This window comes from Gopherus flavomarginatus, chromosome 2, assembly GCF_025201925.1.
Source record: "Gopherus flavomarginatus isolate rGopFla2 chromosome 2, rGopFla2.mat.asm, whole genome shotgun sequence".
Taxonomy (NCBI): domain Eukaryota; kingdom Metazoa; phylum Chordata; order Testudines; family Testudinidae; genus Gopherus; species Gopherus flavomarginatus.
The window spans coordinates 17,388,309-17,409,168 of record NC_066618.1 but is presented as its reverse complement, the minus strand read 5'-3'; the positions used below and the strand labels follow the sequence as shown (position 1 = coordinate 17,409,168).

The window sequence follows — 20,860 nt, the reverse complement described above, 5'->3', positions numbered from 1 at the left end:
AGGAGAATATGTATGCTGGGAATTCACTTAGCAATCCTTCTATTCATTTTTGGGCTGGAGGGTTGAGCGTTAAAGTTCCACATCAGCCCGGTGCTGATAATGCAGTGATTTATTTGAAGACACTGAATTATTAGAAATGCAGTTACTCAGACAATGTTATCCAATTTTTTTTCTTTCTGACTCTGATGGTTATCCTCGTAATTAAAAATCACATGGCTAATTTTCAGAAAGAGTAGCTGATAACCCCAATATTTGGATTCAAGTTTTTTTTTTTTAATTATCTGCAAAGCTTTGCATGAGCTGTTGCTGAATTCAGAATGAAAGACACTCTGCAAAACCCATTTTATTTCTGGTTATGTCAGTAATTTCAGGAACTAGAAACAAATTCACTGAGCAGTGTAAAATACCATGTACCTTCAGAGCGCTTATTATCTGTTATGCATTTCTTAATGTTCTGGAGTGGTGCATGAAGTCCTGAAATATTAACTTTATTAAAAGTATAACTGAATAATCTAAAGGAAAACTTACAGTAATAGGTTCAGTACTTGAGTGGATGTTCTGCAAACCAATCAAACACTTATGAGACAAGATAAACCTTGTATGAAAATTACTTAATGAAAAGTAAACATCAGTTTTAGACTTTTATATAGACTTTTAACCATTGAGTTTTCTATGTAGATGTTACTTTTGGGATTTTCTCTTGTATCTTCTTGCAACAATAATTTAGTGTTTCAAAGTTTTTGTTTGTATGGGTTTTTTTTTAGTTCTTTCTACCTATCTCCTAGAACTGGAAGAAACCTCGAAAGGTCATTGAGTCCAGCCCCCTGCCTTCATTAGCAGGACCAAGTACTGATTTTTGCCCCAGATCCCTAAGTGGCCCCCTCAAGGATTGAACTCACAACCCTGGGTTTAGCAGGCCAATGCTCAAACCACTGAGCTATCCCTCCCCCATAGACATTTTCTATTTCTTTAGATTATAATACAGGATTATAAAATCTCTAATGATAGTGTCAAGTGCTGAAACCTAACTAAAGTAAGATTCCAATATACCCGGACTCTTCATTTCACATTTTTTTTCTTCATAAGAACATAAGAATGGCCGTACCGAGTCAGACCAAAAGTCCATCTAGCCCAGTATCTGTCTACCGACAGTGGCCAATGCCAGGTGCCCCAGAGGGAATGAAGCTAACAGGCAGTGATCAAGTGATCTCTCTCCTGCCATCCATCTCCATCCTCTGATGAACAGAGGCTCGGGACACCATCCTTTACCTTTCCTGGCTAATAGCCATTTATGGACATAGCCACCATGAATTTATCCAGTTCCCTTTTAAACATTGTTGTAATCCCAGCCTTCACAACTTCCTCAGGTAAGGAGTTCCAGAAGTTGACAGTGTGCTGTGTGAAGAAGAACTTCCTTGTATTTGTTTTAAACCTGCTGCCCATTAATTTCATTTGGTGACCCCTAGTTCTTGTATTATGGGAATAAGTAAATAACTTTTCCTTATCCACATTCTCCACATCACTCATGATTTTATATACCTCTATCATATCCCCCCTTAGTCTCTCCTCTTTTCCAAGCTGAAGAGTCCTAGCCTCTCTAATCTTTCCTCGTATGGGACCCTCTCCAAACCCCTAATCATTTTAGTTGCCCTTTTCTGAACCTTTTCTAGTGCTAGAATATCTTTTTTGAGGTGAGGAGACCACATCTGTACACAGTATTCGAGATGTGGGCGTACCATGGATTTATATAAGGGCAATAATATATTCTCAGTCTTATTCTCTAACCCCTTTTTAATGATTCCTAACATCCTGTTTGCTTTTTTGACCGCCTCTGCGCACTGAGTGAACATCTTCAGAGAACTATCCATGATGACGCCAAGATCTTTTTCCTGACTCGTTGTAGCTAAATTAGCCCCCATCATATTGTATGTATAGTTGGGGTTATTTTTTCCAATGTGCATTACTTTACATTTATCCACATGAAATTTCATTTGCCATTTTGTTGCCCAATCACTTAGTTTTGTGAGATCTTTTTGAAGTTCTTCACAATTTGCTTTGGTCTTAACTATCTTGAGTAGTTCAGTATCATCTGCAAACTTTGCCAGGTCACTGTTTACCCCTTTCTCCAGATCATTTATGAATAAATTGAATAGGATTAGTCCTAGGACTGACCCTTGGGGAACACCACTAGTTACCCCTCTCCATTCTTCACCCTAATGGAGTTATTTTAAACCTGAGCCGTGTTTGGAAGGCCTTTTGTAGTGTATGTGCAGAGGGGAGAACTACATGAAAACACCTGATGTGGGTACGTTTTCCACTGAAAAGAAGCAATTATGTTTAATTAGTCCAAACCTGTGATTTTGCTAACGTTAATAAGTTGCTAAGAGGTGGTGGCAGGGTTTAAAAAATGAACACTGATGCAGAAATAAAGCTTTTAAAAATGTATAGGATATGTTTTTATGTGTTGTATATTCATGTAATACCTATAACATAAAATTCACAATGTTATATACCTTGTGAAATAACCACAAGGAATATTTGCAGCTAGCCAGTGAGCTATTCTATACAAAGTGGTGTTGTGGAGAATAGTTATGTGGGGAGAAAATTTTTGAACTAATTGTTTATTTTGAAAAGCTGGAAAAAACTTTTTCTTTTGCTGCCAGGAGCTGTGACTTAAGTTGTGTTATTGCTAGGAGGTAGGTAGAAAAGTAATTAGGGTAGTCATTAGAGATATTACCATTGTTATGTGGTTGCTTTTGAGTACCTTTTTAGCATTTCTGTTTTCTACATCACATCTAGTGATTTCAGCTAGAAACACATCCCGTTATGTCTGTGTGAAATGCCTTTAGCTTGCTTGTTGAATGTGAGCATGGGGAGTGCAAAGTGTCTAAATTATGTAGATGGTAAAGAACTGCAAAAAAGTAACATTAAAACATATGTTTTTGTTCTTCTCCACACTTCTTTGATATTCTAATGATTGAGTCCATTAATCAACAGTTCACTTGTTCAGATTTTTTTTCTTTTGTGGGCTGGGGGAGGATGGGAAATAGGGTGGGACAATGCTGGCAAATGTGTTCTATCCAGATAACTATGCTTCTTCCCTGCTCTGCTGCATGGAGGGGATTAAATCCACTTAGGGTATTTCTAGTAGAAGGCATCCTTCTGTCTCAAGAGACCATGGGTATGCATCCCTGAAAGGTAAATAATTTACTCAGTTTGGTTTTATAGCAGCCGCAAATGTGGCTGAAGAGACCTGCTCGAGAGAGACAAACTCTGCCTCATCTGTCACATTTAAAGATGATGTTTCGACCCTTTGGGCTCTGCCTTCTGCTAGCTCTTTTCTCCTCTGCTAAGCTGGACTACTTCCTCTCGTAACTCCTGAGACCTTTTTTAAGCTCTTATTTCCAAAGGATGCAGTCTTGAGTGTGATCTTCCATGTCCATTTCTTTGAGGTCTCACTTGCACGCTACCTTGAAACACCATTTTGGGCATCCTTGCATCTTTTTCCAGATGCCAGTTCCCCATAAAGGATATCCTTTGGGATGCACCCATCATTCATTCAGCACATGTGCCCAAGCCGGTGGAGGTGTCTCTGTTGGAGTGTTCACATGTTGGGTATTGCTCGCCTGTTTGAGCACCTCAGTATTGGTGACTGTCCTTCCAGGAGATTCCAAAGATTCGATGAAGGCGACGCATATAAAAGCTGTTTAGCCTCCTTTCCTGATGAGAATATGAGGTTCATGTCTCGCTCCCATACAGAAGTGTGCTGATAACACATGATGATACACACAGATCTTTGTGTGTTCCGTCAGTTTGTTGTTTTGCCATATGCTCTTGTTCAATCTAGACATTGTTGTGGTGGCTTTTTCAATGCAGATGTTGAGTTTTGTTTCAAGTGAAAGGTTATCTGTGATAGTGGACCCCAGTTACGTGAACTTGTTGTTAGTCTTGATGGGGGGTGCTTCCTCAACTCCTTGGCACATTGTTAGTCTTTTTTAGGCTTATGGTAAGCCAAAGTCTTGGCAGGCTTTGGGAAAACTGTCCATTAACCTTTGAAGATGAGCTTATGTGTGGGTTGTTACTGCTGCATCATCAGCAAAGAGGAGATGTTGGATAAGGGCCTCCAGAGTTTTGGTTTTATGTCTAGTCTTGCAAGGTTGAACAGCTTTCCAACAGATCTTGTGTGCAAGTAGATCCCCCTCAGCTGAGGAACCAAAAGCTTGTTTCAGTAGCAGGGAGAAGAGGATCTCAAACAGAGTTGGGGCAAGTACACAATCTTGCTTAACTCTGCTATGAATCTGGAAAGCCTCAGACACCTAGCCGTGGTATTGGACTGTTCTGTACATGTTTTCATGGAGGGATCAAATCATGCTTAAGAGCTTGGGAGGGGCATCTAATCTTTTCTAGAAGCGTGAATAGTCCACTTCTACTGACAAAGTCAAAAGCCTTTGTGAGATCGATGAAGGCTATGTACAGGGACTTCTTTGTTCTCTACATTTCTTTTGTAGTTATCTCAGCGAGAAGATCATGTTGATAGTAGACCTTTCAGCTCTGAAGCCGTGCTGTGATTCAGGATAGATTCTATCTGCAAGGGTCTGAAGTCTATTCAGGACAACTCAGGCAAAGGCTTTTCCCATAATACTAAGAAGGGAAATATAACAATAGTTAAATTGCTCCTGTCACCCTTGGTTTTATAGAGTGATAATGTCAGCATCTCTCATTTCTTGTGGTACTTTTGCCTTCTTTCCAGCACAGGCAGAGCAACTCATGAAGATATTGCAGTAGAATAGGTCTTCTGCATTTTATGACCTTGGTTGGTATGCAGTCTTTTCTGGGGGCCTTTCCATTGGGGAGGCCACCTATGGCAAGGCAAAGCTCCTCGACAGTTGATGTGTCTACACTGCAATTAAAAACCCTCAGCTGACCCATACCAGCTGACTTGGGCTCAGGATGTGGGGCTGTTTAATTGCGATGTAGACATTCGGGCTCAGGCTGAACTCTGAGACCCTCCCACCTTGCAGGATCCTAGAGCCTAAGCTCAAGCCAGAGCTGGAATGTCTACACTGCAGTTAAACAGACCAGCAGCCTGAGTCCTAAGAGCCCGAGTCAGCTGGCCTGGGTCAGCCATGAGGTTTTAATTGTAGACGTACCTTTAGAAAACTGTAATGGAGCCCTGCAGAAGGCTGAAGGGCAAATGGCTAAAGAGGATGCAGTTTTCTTTCTACTCCCACAAGGCTATTTTCTTCCGCCACTAAATATTCATGTCATCTTTGGGCCACATGGAAAAACTGGCTGGGGGCAAGAGGAGAAGCTGCATTCAGCTGTATTCCAGGGTTGCCATCTGTTTAGTTCAGGGCAGGGCTGAAAAATTGTGATCCTTTAAAGATATCAAAAGGACCTTAATTCGGAAAAGTTACTTCCCCTCTTCCCTCTTTAAAGTAACATTGTTAATTCCGGTTAATGTTATTGATGGAGTTGGTAGTTTTTGTCAGAGTTAGAGTTTAAGTATGTTATGCAGCAGATGTGTAGATGAGAAATGTGTCAACAGTTGTAGCCTTAATACCTTATTGGGAGGGGAATACATCTTGTTTGTTTTTCGTTAAAAAAAAAGATCTGCAAAATCATTTAAAATAACATGAAAGTGATGAACAAAACCTCCATTCTGTAGACAGCTGTCCAAAGATAATCTAAATTTGGGACTAATAATTTGAGGAAGAAAAGAAATCCAAAGATGCGCCATACAGATGGAGAGCCCATAAAAACAACCTTTTTTTCCCCTATGCCGTTATCAAATATCTATATTTATGTCAATAGCTTCTCAGGGAATGCAGTTACTGACCCAATCCAGTTTCACAGACTTTCTGCTTCCTGGGAGGTTAATTTGTACAGTCCTTTGGGTGCTATTATCATAATAGCTAACATTTTGGGTTATAAGGGTGACTTGTTTATTTTTTATATTTTATTAAAGTAGTGGTTCTGCCATGTGTGCATTTTGGACTTCCCCCTTCCTACTGTGACCCATACAAAAACAAAAGCCAAGAGACTCAAAAGTAAAGACTGCTTTTTTTTAACTCCTTTGCTTTTCATTGTGTCTGGCACAGCAATATTGCATCCCTTGCATGGGAATGAAAGGTGCTGTGGATTTCAGACTGTTTTGATTTCCATTTTAATCCCTCTAGTCCTCCACATTGCCAACATTGTTCTAATGTGACCAGAGGGATCTTACTAGAGCAGTAAATGTCTCATAGTATGGAATGCTCTGCTTCAGCAGTACAAATCAACAGAGCATGGACCAAACTAATTCTGTTCAAATTCTGCACCTGTTGTCTTAGTTCCTGAGCATCTGAGGTGGTGCAGGATGGAATGTTTCCTTTGGACTGCTGCTCAGTTGGTCTAGTACAGAGAAATTATTTTAATGCAATTCTTTTGTATTTAATAGAGCTTGTGGAGAAGGGTAAGTCCTTTTCAGGAAGGATTTTGATACTGAGAAATTTGGTTTCATTCCAATTTGATTTCATTCCAATTTGGAATGAAAACTAAAAATTTCAAAATTCTCTGTGAAATGGAAAGCCCTGGGTCCCTTGGCATAGGGACAGTCTGCCTAATGGGATGCCCGAGAGCTGCGAGCCCTGGAAGCTGTGGGGTCCCTGACTTTGGGGGTAGTCTGCCTGTGGGGAAGTCCTGGCAGCCTCACAATCAGGAGCCCAGCACATGAGCTGCTGAAGAGCCTGGAATCTGGGGCTCCTAGGGCTTACAGGCTCTTGGCTTCCCACCCAGCTGGCTCTTGAGGAGCCGGGCAGGTAAAGTGGCAGGAAATCAGATGGGCTCCCAGTGAAAAACTTCCTGCTTTTTGTCAGCCCTTTTTCCAAAATCAAGACAGTCTCCATGGAACATTTCAATTTCAAATTGGCATTTTCTGTCAGTAAAATATTCTTGCGTCTGAAAATTTCTGACCCGCTCCAGTATTTAATTTTAAAAGTAACTTGTCAACTAACATCATTTTTAGCACTGTTGTTCCACCAGCAAAATTCCGTTTTTTTTTTTGTTCAGTTTGTTTTTTCCAATGATATGGTTATATCCTCTGGAATTTATTTTCTTGCCTGATTTGTATGGATATATATCTGTGTATAATGTGTAGGATTTGTTAATGCACAAGTTTTGGGCCACATTCTAAAGTAGGATCCTTGTAATTGCCTTCTGCATAATAAAAAATGTGAAGCTCTTACAGAACACTTGTTGTCATGCCAGTGGCCTACTGTCTGTCCAAAAGAGGTGAATTACTGAATGATTCTGTTAATAGTAATTGCAAAATCTTATGGTCTGGCAGCTGATTATAAAGGGGTACCATGTTAACCTCTAGTGGTATAATACTCTTGTTCAACAGCACAAAAAAGTGTAGGTAGGACTGTCATCGAATTTCATAAATAATTGCTGAACTTAAATTCCAGATAAGTTAGTGATGATAATGACTCAGTCAGCATAAAAATGATTTTGGTCCTAGATACATTTAAACTGAAAAGATTTGTTTGTGAACAATGTGCCTTTCTTGCATTTGTAGGCCTCGGAGTAGAGGAAAAACTGCAGTGGAGGATGAAGACAGCATGGATGGGTTGGAGGCAGCAGAAACAGAAAACACTGTGGAAAGAGGTAAAGAGATGTACAGTGTCATCTTGTCTTTTCTCTTTTAGAAGTGATGCATGTAGTTACGCAGAAAATTTGTCTGTTTATAACCAGGAAAATAATCTCTTGCTTTAATATGACACCATGAAACAGACATTTACACATTTATAAAAATAGGACTGCATTCTTTACTGTTTAAAAATAGTCTGAAGGGAAATACCTCTGTATTTCAAATGTCTAGTGGCTCTTTTGTTTTGATAACTCTACCACTGTCTAACAGAAGTAAAATACAGTAGCAGCCACTTGTATATTATCTGCCAAAATAGAATGTTGCTCTTTGCCCTGTAGTAGCAGTTGACTAAGGAAATTATACCACAGGGATGGCATAATGTTAGTGCTCTCTGCTGCTGTTTGAGAAACACATGTTAATTTGCTAGTCTTATAAATATTTATATTGAGATAGCACGCAAAGGCCTTAATCAGGATATAGACCCCATTGTGTTGGGTGTGGTACAAACATAAAAAAGATGTAATCCCTACCCTGGAGGGTTTACAGTCTGAAGACCAAAACAGATGGGTTAAAACATACAAATGAATGAATATGATGATGAATTTCCCCAGCTTTGTTAGCTACATGTGTGTAGCTCTTGGAAATCTGCCTAGGCTGTAAGTATCTGACATGATTGCTACAAAATCCTGCCTGAGTGAGCCTTAATAAGGGATCTGAGGGAGATTAAGGAAGAGACTGTATGGATTTTATTGAGGAGCTCTTTCCATGCATGTTGGACAGAGTGAAAGAAAGCAGAGATGTGTTTAAGGGAGAAGCTGGCTGGTGAAGGCAGGTGTCCACATTACAATGAGTTACTAGATCAGCTAGGAAGGGTGGGGTTAAGTTGTGAAGGTTCTTAAAGGTAAAGACAAGAAACCTATGTTTGATATAGAGGTTAAGGGGGAGCCAGTGGAGGGACTTGGATGGCCAGAGTAAGGAGGTGATGTGGTCAGAAAAAGGAGCCGTCTTAGAAGCATTATTTTAAATAGGCTTTGAGGGAGCAAAGTTACCGTAGTTGAGGCCATAAAAGAGGAGGTGGTGATAGTCAGGGCATGAAATTATGAGGACGGGCATGAGAGATTTAGCTGTGTCATCTGATCTCTTGCTCCCCATTTGGTAAGAGTTACAAAGTATTGAAGAGACTTTGTGCTCAGGTTTCAGGGAGTGCTTTGAGGTGTTCAGCAGCAATTCTTATTGATAAATGACTGGTATTAATAGGTTCTGAAGGGTGTCTAGTTCAAAGGGAACTGTCAACAATTGACTGTTAGTCTGCCAACACTTTGTTTAGCCCATTGCATCACCTGTCTCATGCACTGCTTTGATGTATGGTCTTCCCCAGGCCCTACATAAGGATGTTTATCAGTAACAGTGGTGACAAAGCAGAAACTGAAGAAACAGCAGGCACCAATATCCTTAGGAAAGAAGGGGAGGGCAGAGGAAGGCTAAGGCCAGGTCTGTACTATAGAGTTAGGTTGATGTAAGCTATCTTACATTGACCTAACTCTAAGCATCTACACTAAAATGTAGGTCCCACCAATGTAACTCGCCTACTTCACCGCCACAAGAAGTGTAGTGTTTAGGTTGATGTAATTAGGTCGATATGGTGTCAGTGTAGACACTGTGTTACTTGCATCGACTGTTGCTGCCTTTCAGAAGCCATCCCATAATGCCCCACACTGATGCGCTTGGTGAAGATGCACACCGCCGACACAAGAAGCTTAGTGTGGACATGCAAAAGTGATTTAATTACTGTGGTGACTGTATGTCGATGTAGTTCAGGTTGATTTAATTTTGTAGTGTAGACTTGCCAAAGGCCTAAGCCTCTTTGGTGCTTTGTTTCAGACTTGCCCATTACACAGAGCCCTGCCTCCCCACTGGAAATACCCTTGTAAACTTTATCAGGGGAATAGACATTTTTTAATTTTTTTTAAAGGAGGTTAAAAAGAATCTGTAATGATACATTACTATTTAAAAGGTGCTTTAATTACTACACTGGTCTGGCTGTACACAGTCATGTTAACTAGTTTACCGACACTCCTTGTGTCGTCAGCATAGATCTGTGAATAATTAGTTCTTCTTGGAGTGATTGCTCATATCCATTCCAGTTAGGTGTGTGCGCTCATTGGAAGATTTTTACCTTAGTAACCCTGGTGGGTCGGCAGGGTCGCCCCCTGGAGTGGTGCCGCTATGGCGCCAAATATATACCCCTGCTGACCCGACCGCTCCTCAGTTCCTTCTTACCGCCCATGTCGGTCCTTGGAACAGTGGAGCGCGGCTTAGCTGTCCTCCACTTCCCTAGCTTCTCCTTGTTCATTCGATATTTTGTTGTACATAGTTGACTTAGTCTATAGTGTCAAGTATCAGAGGGTAGCCGTGTTAGTCTGGATCTGTAAAAGCAGCAAAGAATCCTGTGGCACCTTATAGACTAACAGACGTTTTGGAGCATGAGCTTTCGTGGGTGAATACCCACTTCCTCAGATGCATGTAATGGAAATATCCAGCGACACCATCACAGGACCTAACCAGATCAGCCACACCATCACTGGTTCATTCACCTGCACATCCACCAATGTAATATACGCCATCATATGCCAGCAATGCCCCTCTGCTATGTACATCGGCCAAACTGGACAGTCTCTACGGAAAAGAATAAATGGACACAAATCAGACATTAGGAATGGCAATATACAAAAACCTGTAGGAGAGCACTTCAACCTCCCTGGCCACACTATAGCAGACCTTAAGGTGGCCATCCTGCAGCAAAAAAACTTCAGGACCAGACTTCAAAGAGAAACTGCTGAGCTTCAGTTCATCTGCAAATTTGACACCATCAGCTCAGGATTGAACAAAGACTGTGAATGGCTTGCCAATTACAGAACCAGTTTCTCCTCTCTTGGTTTTCACACCTCAACTGCTAGAACAGGGCCTCATCCTCCCTGATTGAACTGACCTCGTTATCTCTAGCTTGCTTGCTAGCACACATATATATACCTGCCCCTGGATATTTCCATTACATGCATCTGAGGAAGTGGGTATTCACCCACGAAAGCTCATGCTCCAAAACGTCTGTTAGTCTATAAGGTGCCACAGGATTCTTTGCTGCTTAGTCTATAGTGTAATTAGTTTTATAGTTATTAGATAGTTACTGTACATAGTTTAGCGGGTTTTGGGCATTAGCCCTTCCCCGCACCCGGTGCCGGGGCCCATGCCCGGTTCACCAGGGTTCAAACCGTGCTCGGCCTGTAAAAAGCCGATGCCCATGAGCGATCCCCACGACTCTTGCCTAAAGTGCCTCGAGGAATCGCACATCTCAGATAAGTGCCACATTTGTAAGGCTTTTAAGCCGTGGACAAAAAAGGAGAGGGACTTTCGCTTGAAGACTCTCCTTATGGAGGCAGCCCTGAACCCTCCGTCCTCGGCACCGAGCACTGACAGCGCTCCTCCGGCACCGGACTGTGCTGGCTCCGCCAAGACACCTCAGCACCAGCCTTCTCCGGTACAGGGACCTGATCGGAGGCCCTCTGCTTCTTCCACGCCTTCGACGCAGACTCACCCTCGTTCGGACTGCCTGGCACCTACTCCTGCTGTGGCACCGACAACTGTGGTACCGTCGACTCCGGTCCCGAGAGGACCTTCGACTCCGGTCCTTGAGAACTCCCCGACGAGGCCTATGGTTGAGCTTACGGTCCCTTCCACGCCGGAGACATTCTCCTCAGCCAGGGACCTTGTAGCGATGACTGAGTCTGCCCTGCCTCAACCCCCGGCACCGCCGGTGCGGGTACTACATTCCAGAGGCAAGCCAGCCACTATGAGATCTCCTTCACTGGAATTGGCAAGCCGGCACCGATCTTGATCCAGGTCCTGGCACTGCTCATGGTCTCATGGAGGGTCCCGTTCTAGACGCCGCTCGCAGTCCTGGCACCGCTCACCAGGTGGTACCGGTTGTACTCGCGGCACAGATCCACTTCTCGTCCTGCCTGGTACTCTCGTTACCGCTCCGGTTCTAGGCACCGCTCCCAGCACCGAGACTCTCGCAGCTGGTCCCGCCGCAGACCTTCGAGATCCAGGTCGACCTCCCGGCACCACGCTGATTGCAGGTCCTGGTCTCGTTCTCGGCACCGATATGACTTCTGGTACCGATCCCCGGCACCGAGGAGATCTCCAGCGACGAGAGCGAAGGACTCATACCAGGCTCGTTTGGCTCCTCTCTGGCCATCCCGACGCCTGTCTGTGTCCTCTCAGGTGGATAGTGCATACGCCCAAGACACCGACGTGCCTGCTGCATTATTCCATGAGCCTCAGCCTCAAGATCATGGGCCGCATCAGTGGGGTTTCTGGACGCCTTGGGCATACCATCAGGCCCAAGGCTCTCACCCAGGTCCATCGTGCTCGGCCACCTCAGAACACTGGGTGCCGGAAGCCACGATCACCCGCCCTCCTCCTCTTTCTATGGAGGAAGGGTTGACCTAGCCTCAGGACTCCCAGCTCCCCAGGGAGACAGAGACGATCCACCAGGAGGAGCCATCGTCAGACCTGCTTGTTCCAGGTCTCTCCTCTTCATCCTCCCCTGACGAGGCTGTAGCTGGAACCTCATCTGTTGGTCCTCCACCAATCAACCTCAGGGCCCACCAAGACCTCCTCAGATGCGTTGCACAAAATACAAGCTTGCAGGCCGAGGAGGTCCTGGAGATACAGGACCCAGTGGTGGACATTTTGTCATCAGATGCCCCCACTAGGGTGGCTCTTCCCTTAATTAGGACCATAAGGCCAATGCCACTACAATCTGGCAGTCCCTGGCCTCTGTCTCACTGCTGCGCGAGGTGTAGAGTGTAAATACATGGTGCCCTCCAAGGGCTATGAATATCTCTATGTCCACCCTCCTCCTTGCTCCCTCATCGTCCAGTCGGTTAACGAGAGGGAGTGCCATGGTCAGCAGGCTCCAGCCCCTAAATCAAAGGACGCTAGACGCATGGACTTGCTAGGGCGCAAAGTCTATTTCGCAGAGGCAGTCCAACTCCACCTGTCCAATCAGCAAGCCCTCCTTAGCCGCTATAGTTATAACACCTGGGCGGCAGCGGACAAATTTAAGGAGTTGCTTCCGCAGGACCCATGACAGGAGTTCTCGGCGATCCTCGATGAAGGAAAGAAAGTGGCAAGAACTTCCCTCCAGGCTTCCCTGCTTGCCGCGGACTCAGCTGCCAGGACTCTGGCCTCTGGCATGACTATGCAGCGTATCTCGTGGCTGCAGGTCTCCAGCCTCCCCCTGGAGCTCCAACACACAATTCAGGATCTTCCCTTTGAAGGATAAGGGCTGTTCTCGGATAAAACTGACCCTAGGCTGCAGAGCCTAAAAGACAACAGGGTCATTATGCGCTCATTAGGCATGCACATGCCAGTGACTCAGCGCAGGCCCTTCCGGCCCTAACCGCACCAACCTTACCCTCAGCCCCAGCAGAGGCAAGACTTCGCCAGACAGCGAGGCAGAACCGGTCACCAAAGGCAATCGGGCAACCAAGGGGGCCGAAACCAAGGCTCCTCCAAGCCTTCTTCAGGGCCAAAACCTTCCTTTTGAAGGTGCGCCCGAGGGCGTTGTACCAGTTTCTTTAAAGGATCCGTCCCCTCCTTTCTCCAACCGTCTTTCCTTTTCCCTCCCTGCGTGGTCCCAGCTAACGTCAGATCACTGGGTCTTACGCACGCTGGAATTTGGATACCACCTCCAATTTATTTCAAACCCCCCCCTTTCACCTCCCTCCCTCGTCCCTCTTCAGGGACTCCTCTCACGAGCAACTCCTTCTCCAGGAGATGCAAACGCTCCTCTCCAAAGGAGCCATAGAGGAGGTACTGGAGCACGAGTGGGGCAAGGGGTTTTACTCCCGCTACTTCCTAATCCCCAAGGCAAAGAGAGGTCTCAGACCTATCCTCGATCTGCAGGAACTCAACAGATACATGATAAAGTTGAAATTCCGTCTGGTATCCCTGGGGACCATTATCCCATCCCTGGATCCTGGAGACTGGTATGCCACCCTCGACATGAAAGATGCCTACTTCCACATTGCCATCTACCCACCTCACAGGAGGTTCCTCCGGTTCGTGGCCAACCGCCAACATTTTCAGTTCGCGGTCCTCCTGGTTGGCCTCTCTACAGCCCCAAGAGTATTCACCAAATGTATGGCTGTAGTCGCTGCCCACCTCTGCCGCAGTCGGATACACGTGTTTCCGTATCTAGACGACTGGCTAATCTGAGGGACCTCCAAGGCGTGAGTCCTCCGTCACATCCGCATTGCCAAGGACCTTTTCCTACATCTAGGCCTAATGATCAATGCGGAAAAATCGACTCTGATCCCCACTCAGAGGATAGAATTTATTGGCGCCACCCTGGACTCCAATCTTGCCAGAGCCTGACCTACCATTGCCATGGTTCCAGACTATGGTAGCCATCATCCAGAGTCTGCGAGCGCCGCCGTTGACTTGGGTACGCACTTGCCTCACTCTCCTGGGCCCCATGGCGGCCTGTATATTCGTAACGAAATACGCCAGACTGCGCCTCCGACCCCTCCAGTCGTGGCTCAACTCACGATACCGACCAGCGAGGGGATGCTATGGACATGGTCGTCACCATTCCCCCGACCGTCCTAGACTCCTTAGAGTGGTGGCTGAATCCCTCCATGGTGTGTGCAGGGCTCCCGTTCCATTCGCCCCAGCCCTCGGCGTCCCTGACAACGGACGCATCATCCCTGGGTTGAGAGGCTCACCTCGGGCACCTGCACACTCAGGGCCTTTGGTCATCTCAAGAGCTCACCCTGCACATCAACGTCCGGGAGCTGAGAGCGGTCCGCCTCGCTTGCCAGATGTTCCAACAGCACTTACAGGGCCGTTGTGTGTGTCAGTATTCACCGACAACACAATGGCCATGCACCATATAAACAAGCAAGGTGGCACGAGGTCTTCGCCCCTGTGTCAAGAGGCCTTATGACTCTGGGACTTTTGCATAGCCCATTCTATACACCTCATCGCATCCTTTCTCCTGGGAGTTTGGAACATGCTGGTGGATCGCCTCAGCAGATCCTTCCTTTCCCATGAATGGTCACTTCGCCCGGACGTTACTCTTTCGCCCTTCCGGAGGTGGGGGTTTCCCCGGATAGTTCTCTTTGCATCCCGCGGGAACAGGAAATGCCAGATGTTCTGCTCTTTTCAAGGCCTCTCACCGGGTTCAGTGGCGGACGCCTTCCTTATACCGTGGACGACGCACCTGCTCTATGCCTTTCCACCATTTCCGCTCATCCACAGGGTCCTACTGAAAGTACGCAGGGACAAAGCCCGCTTAATCATGATAGCTCCAGCGGGGCCTCGGCAACACTGGTATACCATGTTGCTAGACCTATTGATAGCTGACCCTGTCCCCCTACCTCTTCACCTGGACCTGATCACTCAGGACCACGGCAAACTGCGTCACCCGGACCTTCGGTCCCTCTACCTCACGGCATGGCTCCTGAGTGGCTGACCCAGTCTGAGTTGCGTTGCTCTGCCCTAATGCAACAGGTGCTCCTGAGTAGCAGGAAGCCTTCCACTAGAGCGACATATTTGGCCAAGTGGAAGCGTTTCATGTGCTGGTGCGTGGAGCGGAACTTCCTTCCCACCGAGGTCTCCATCCCTAACATCTTGGATTACCTCTGGTCTCTCAAACAACAGGGCCTACTGGTATCATCTTTGAGGGTCCATTTGGCAGCCATCTCTACCTTCCACCCAGGGTAGAATGATCGCTCGGTATTCTCACACCCGATGGTGTCTAGATTCCTTAAGGGCCTAGAGCGCCTGTACCCCCAGGTACGCCGCTCCACCCCAACATGGGACCTTAACCTGGTTCTTGCCAGACTCATGTCCGCCCCATTCGAGCCGTTAGCAACTTGCTCCCTTCTCTACCTCTCATGGAAAACCACTTTCCTGGTGGCCATCACATCAGCGAGACGAGTCTCCGAGCTTCGGGCCCTCACGGTAGATCCCCCATATACTGTATTCCACAGGGACAAGGTGCAGTTGCGACCACATCCGGCCTTTCTCCCCAAAGTGATATTGGCCTTCCATGTTAACCAGGAGATCTTCCTATCTGTCTTCTTCCCAAAGCCGCATTCGTCTCGCAGGGAGCAGCAGCTACACTCCCTAGACGTCCGTAGAGTACTCACTTTTTATATCAAGCGAACAAAACCATTTCGCAGAACCCCCCCAACTCTTTGTTGCGGTGGCTGAGCATATCAAGGGCCTACCCATTTCCTCACAGTGGATTTCCTCCTGGGTGATGTCGTGCATCCGCACCTGTTACGATTTGGCTCATGTTCCATCGAGCCACGTGACTACGCACTCTACCAGGGCTCAGGCCTCATCGGCTGCTTTCCTTGTTCACATACCCATTCATGGGATTTGTCGCGCAGCTGCCTGGTCCTCGGTCCATACCTTCGCCTCCCACTATGCCCTGGTTCAGCAGTCTAGGGATGACACAGCCTTTGGCTCCACAGTATTACACTCTGCGACATCTCACTCCGACCCCACCGCCTAGGTAAGGCTTGGGAATCACTTAACTGGAATGGATATGAGCAATCACTCGAAGAAGAAAAGATGGTTACTCACCTTTGTAACTGTTGTTCTTCGAGATGTGTTGCTCATATCCATTCCAAACCCGCCCTCCTTCCCCACTGTTGGAGTAGCCGGCAAGAAGGAACTGAGGAACAGTTGGGTCAGCAGGGGTATATATCCGGCGCCATGGTGGCGCCACTCCAGGGGGCGACCCTGCCAACCCACCGGGGTTGCTAGGGTAAAAATCTTCCGATGAGCGTGCATGCGGCATGCGCACAGCTAACTGGAATGGATATGAGCAACGCATCTCGAAGAACAACAGTTACAAAGGTGAGTAACCATCTTTTTGTTTGGATGAGAGGCCAACAAGAAAGAATACTTCACTTGCATCCCTTTTGGAGCCTCAAAGAGACTTGTTGATCACTATGGGCATGACTCTTCTTTATGCTAAAGCCTCTTTACACCATTCTGGCAGTGTATTTAAAAAAAATAAAGAAAAGAAAAGGCCTTATTGTAAATGTGCACGTCCAATATCTCTGGACATGGGGGACCAAACTGGACTTAAAGGAACATTGTCAGTTTAAGCAGTTTGGGGAACATTGACTGCTAAACGAATGTTAGGCTTGATTGGGGGGAGAGAGAGCGAGCAGGAAATCATAATTAACTGTTAAGATTTGCTGTCTTGTGACTTGCTAGGATTTGAATTATTCTGGCAGAAATGTTTTCAGGACCAATGAACTTTTTAAAGTACTGGTCTGGGGCTAATAAGCAGGGGGGAAAAAGTGGTACCAGTTAGCTGTTAATAGATATAAAACTATTTGCTGTTCATTAAACGGAAGGAGATTTTAGTTGTCTGTGTGTGTCTGTCATTTTATTTTTAAAGGCTCTGTACTGAGATGGGTATCCTTTCAGTTAAAAAAAAAAAAAAAAAAAAAAAAAAAAAGGAAATGGATTTTTGCAAAAACCTCACCAGTATTTCCTAACAAACTGTTTTAAAATGATAATAATATTGTAGTAGAATTTTTAAATGGGCCTTTGAATTTGAGAGTTCAGAATGAGTTCGTGTAAATATAAATGTGTAATGTGACTTTGGGCAAGTCACTTCACCTCTCTGTACCTCTTGTCTGCTTTCTTCTCTCTTTCGTCTATTTAGAATGTAATCGCTTTGAGGCAGGGACTTTTTCTTGCCATGTGTTCATATAGAGTATAGCACAATGGTGCCCTGATCTTGGTTGGGGCCTCTAGACACTACTGTAATACAGATAATAATAGTCATATGTTGTTAATGTCAATTGAATTCAGAGCAATCCACATTGCTGTCAGACAGGGACTTTCAGGGTCCATTCTGGTCAATTTCATGACCATAAGGTTTGAAAATTAGTCAATTTTAAGTTTTCAAATGTTTACACCTGAAATTTCAGTGTTGTAACCATGGAGGTCCCAACCCAAAAAGGAGTTGTGGGGCGGGGGTGTTGCAAAGCTGCTGTTGGGGGGTTGCGTGATTGCCACCCTCACTCCTGCAGCTGCAGGAGGTTCCTGGAGGTGGAGGTGGGTCTGATCTCCCCACGAGAGCAGCTGTGCAGGGGAAGAGCAAGTCCTGTCCCTTCCCAGTGTGGGGACTAGCATCTGGAGCCTAGGGAATGGTAGGAGCCCTGGCTGAGATACCTTCAGCCCTGACCCTCCCTTTCCCCTCCAATAGCTAGATTTCAGGTGGGAGGGCTTATTTCATGGTCCATGAAACATTTTTCACAGCTGTGAATTTGGTAAGGCCCAGACAGGAGGAAGGAGTATTCCCTCTGAATGTGGCAGGTTACCCCACAAACCCCTATTCCAGTGATTTTCAACCTGTGGTCCGCAAATTAAGATTTTCAAAGGGGTCCACAACTCCATTTGAAATTTATTAGGGGTCTGCAAACATGGTTGAGGTTGAAGGGATGAAAACCACTGCCCATAGGAAGGGAGATTCCCACAGTGGAGAAAGCAGAGGAAACATGTCTCCCATCTCCTGAAGGGAGCAGATGGGGAAGATTCCCCACTTTCTCCTACCTCCCAGAGAGAGAGATTCTCCACATACTCCTATCTCCTGGTGAGAGTTACCCCCTGAAGAGTGTTGCCTCGATGCTGGTGACATGCTAACAACCCACTTATCTTACCACTGCGTGTATTAAATTTAACACAGTGTTCACCAGAAGACATGTAACAAATCTGAGAACATTGTTTAAATGTTAAAACCCGTGGGTGCATGTGTTTACTACAATAATGTGCATATGCCAGTGTTTATATGTAGCAAAACCATTGCATTAATATTTAGTAAGCAAGTAAACATGTCATAACAAAGAAAAAACAGGTACTAAATCCATCAGTTCAGAATTCCAGTAAGTGAATACTACTGCATCAGTTTACCAATAGCATTTATTGTGAGCATCTTACAATCAAAATATCTGAATAGAAATGTGAATATATGTGTACTCACTTAGAGGCCAAGAAAGGTATATTAGGAGTTAAAGTTGTGATAGTAGCCAAGTTGCTGGAAACACTGAATTTTAAATATAAGTGTTGCAAGAAGGAATGTTGCATCCAGACCTGTTTCTTATTTATATTTAAACTAGGAGGTCCACAGTTTTCAGCTTCTGTAGTTCAAGCTTACTGCATGCACCCCATGACTTTCCACCCTCCCATCCCCCTCTGTTTCAGGGCCTCCCTGAAACTCTCTCCTTTAGGCTAGGGGCTCTGTGTGTCCCTCATCCTTCCCCTTCCCCCCATTCCAGGGGTTCTGTGCACCCACTTTTACCCCTTCTCACATGCCAGAGTCTTGGTGTGCTTTCCTCATATACCGGGGTCCTCTATTACCTGTTCGGATAGCTTTAATTCTGAACACCCACTGGTATTTCTTGGCATATGTGCCTTTTCTTTGGTGTGCAAACATTTTGCATTTTTTAATACAGAAAACTATGCTAGTGATACTTTATGGCTGAGATTTATATAGGTTGAACCTCTCTAGTCTGGCGCCCTTCGGACCTTACTGGTGCCGAACTAGAGAATTTCGCGAACCACGGAAGGTCAATGCAGAGTGCCAGCTGGTATTCATAGATGTGGAAAGTAGGGAAGCAGGGGGTGCTGCAGCACCCCTAGGCTTTGTGCCCAGTGTGCCCCCCCCACCTGGGGGGATCTGCTGCCACCCAGGTTCCTGGCCTCTGGCTCCCCGCCTGGGTGCTCCAATGCCAGCCCCATGTCCCAGCTGCCGGCCCCAGGTGTCCCTCTTTCCCCCCACACCCGAGCTTGAACGCTGCGAATCAGCTGTTCGCAGTGCTCTGGAAGCGCTGGGACGGAGGAGGAGAAGTTGGTAAGCAGGGGGGCCGCTGGTGCGTGAGAGGTGGGGGGGGCAGAGGAGGGAGGTTGGTGCCGGTGGATGTTCCAAACCCACTAATTTTTCCGCGTGGGTGCTCCAGCCGGTCAATGGGAGCTGTGGGGGTGGTGCTTGTGGACCCAGGCAGTGCACAGAGACCTGCTACCCTTCTCCCCCCAAGGGGCGCACAGAGACATGCCAGCAGCAGGCAGCTGCAACTGTTTCCGGGAGCAGCGTGGGGCCATGGCATGCAGGCAGCCTGCCTGAGCCCTGCTGCGCCACCGGCTGGGAGCTGCCTGTGGTAAGCGCCCTCTGGCCAGAGCCTGCACCTTGCACCAGCTCCCACACTCCAAAATTCTGCACCAGCCTGGAGCTCCCTCCTGCACCCAAACTCCCTCCCAGATCCCGCACCCGCTCCTGCACCCCAATCCACTGCCCCAGCCCAGAGCTCCCTTTGGCACCCAAATTCCCTCCCAGACCCCACACCCTCTCTGCCAGAGTATTGCATTTTTGGAGTAATTTGGGGAGTCTTATTTAACAGTATGTTTTAAAAGATTGTTAAGGGTACTCAGAGCCTGGAATGTGCGCTCCTTTTGGGTAGCAATATAAATCTAAAGAAAGAAATAACAGAACAAATACATCCTAGTAGCCTCTGTTGGTTTGTGTTTCTTTGGGGGTTTTTTGGTTTGTTGCTTCTGTATAATACTGAGCTTATGCTTTTATTCTCCTGTTTGGTAGATCATTTTCTTCTTGTGTTAGTTTAAGCAAATTTCCATCCAAAGTATATTTTGCCTTGGTTCTCCCTTTAGGTTTCCTGAAATTGAATTCTACATGTTGATCCTCTGATCATTGTCTTTCCTTATCAAAACTTTCATAAATTACTCACCTCTTCTTAGGGCGACAGATGTCTTGATTTTATAGGGACAGTCCTGATATTTTGGGCTTTTTCTTATATAGGTGCCTATTACTCCTACATCCCCTGTCCCGATTTTTCACCTTTGCTATCTGATTACCCTGCCTCTTCTTTAGAATCCACAGTCGTTCCTGTCCTTGTGTCACTTGTAAATGTTGAGACCGTGCAGATTGTCCTTTCTTCCACATCACTTTTGTATAAGTGAAATAAAGTTAGTGCTCCCGGTGATTCTTGTGGGAAAGCCCCCTGATAAATCCAACAATGAGGATTTTATTCTATTTACACTAAAGCATTCTGCGCTGTACCTACCAATTCTTAATCTATGCAAGTCCCTATTCCTGTATGTTGTATGGAAGCTTCTGGT

General features: G+C 46.0%; 1 protein-coding gene across 14 annotated transcripts in view; it reads left to right on the top strand.

The window, feature by feature from the left end:
* KMT2C (lysine methyltransferase 2C) overlaps nucleotides 1-20,860 on the top strand; it is a 339,555-nt gene that overhangs the window by 74,252 nt on the left and 244,443 nt on the right. For all 14 annotated transcript variants that reach the window (XM_050940383.1, XM_050940389.1, XM_050940387.1 and 11 more), the window contains one exon: nucleotides 7,559-7,647. In XM_050940383.1, coding sequence (XP_050796340.1) covers nucleotides 7,559-7,647 — 89 coding nt within the window. The remainder of the gene's footprint in view (nucleotides 1-7,558; nucleotides 7,648-20,860) is intronic.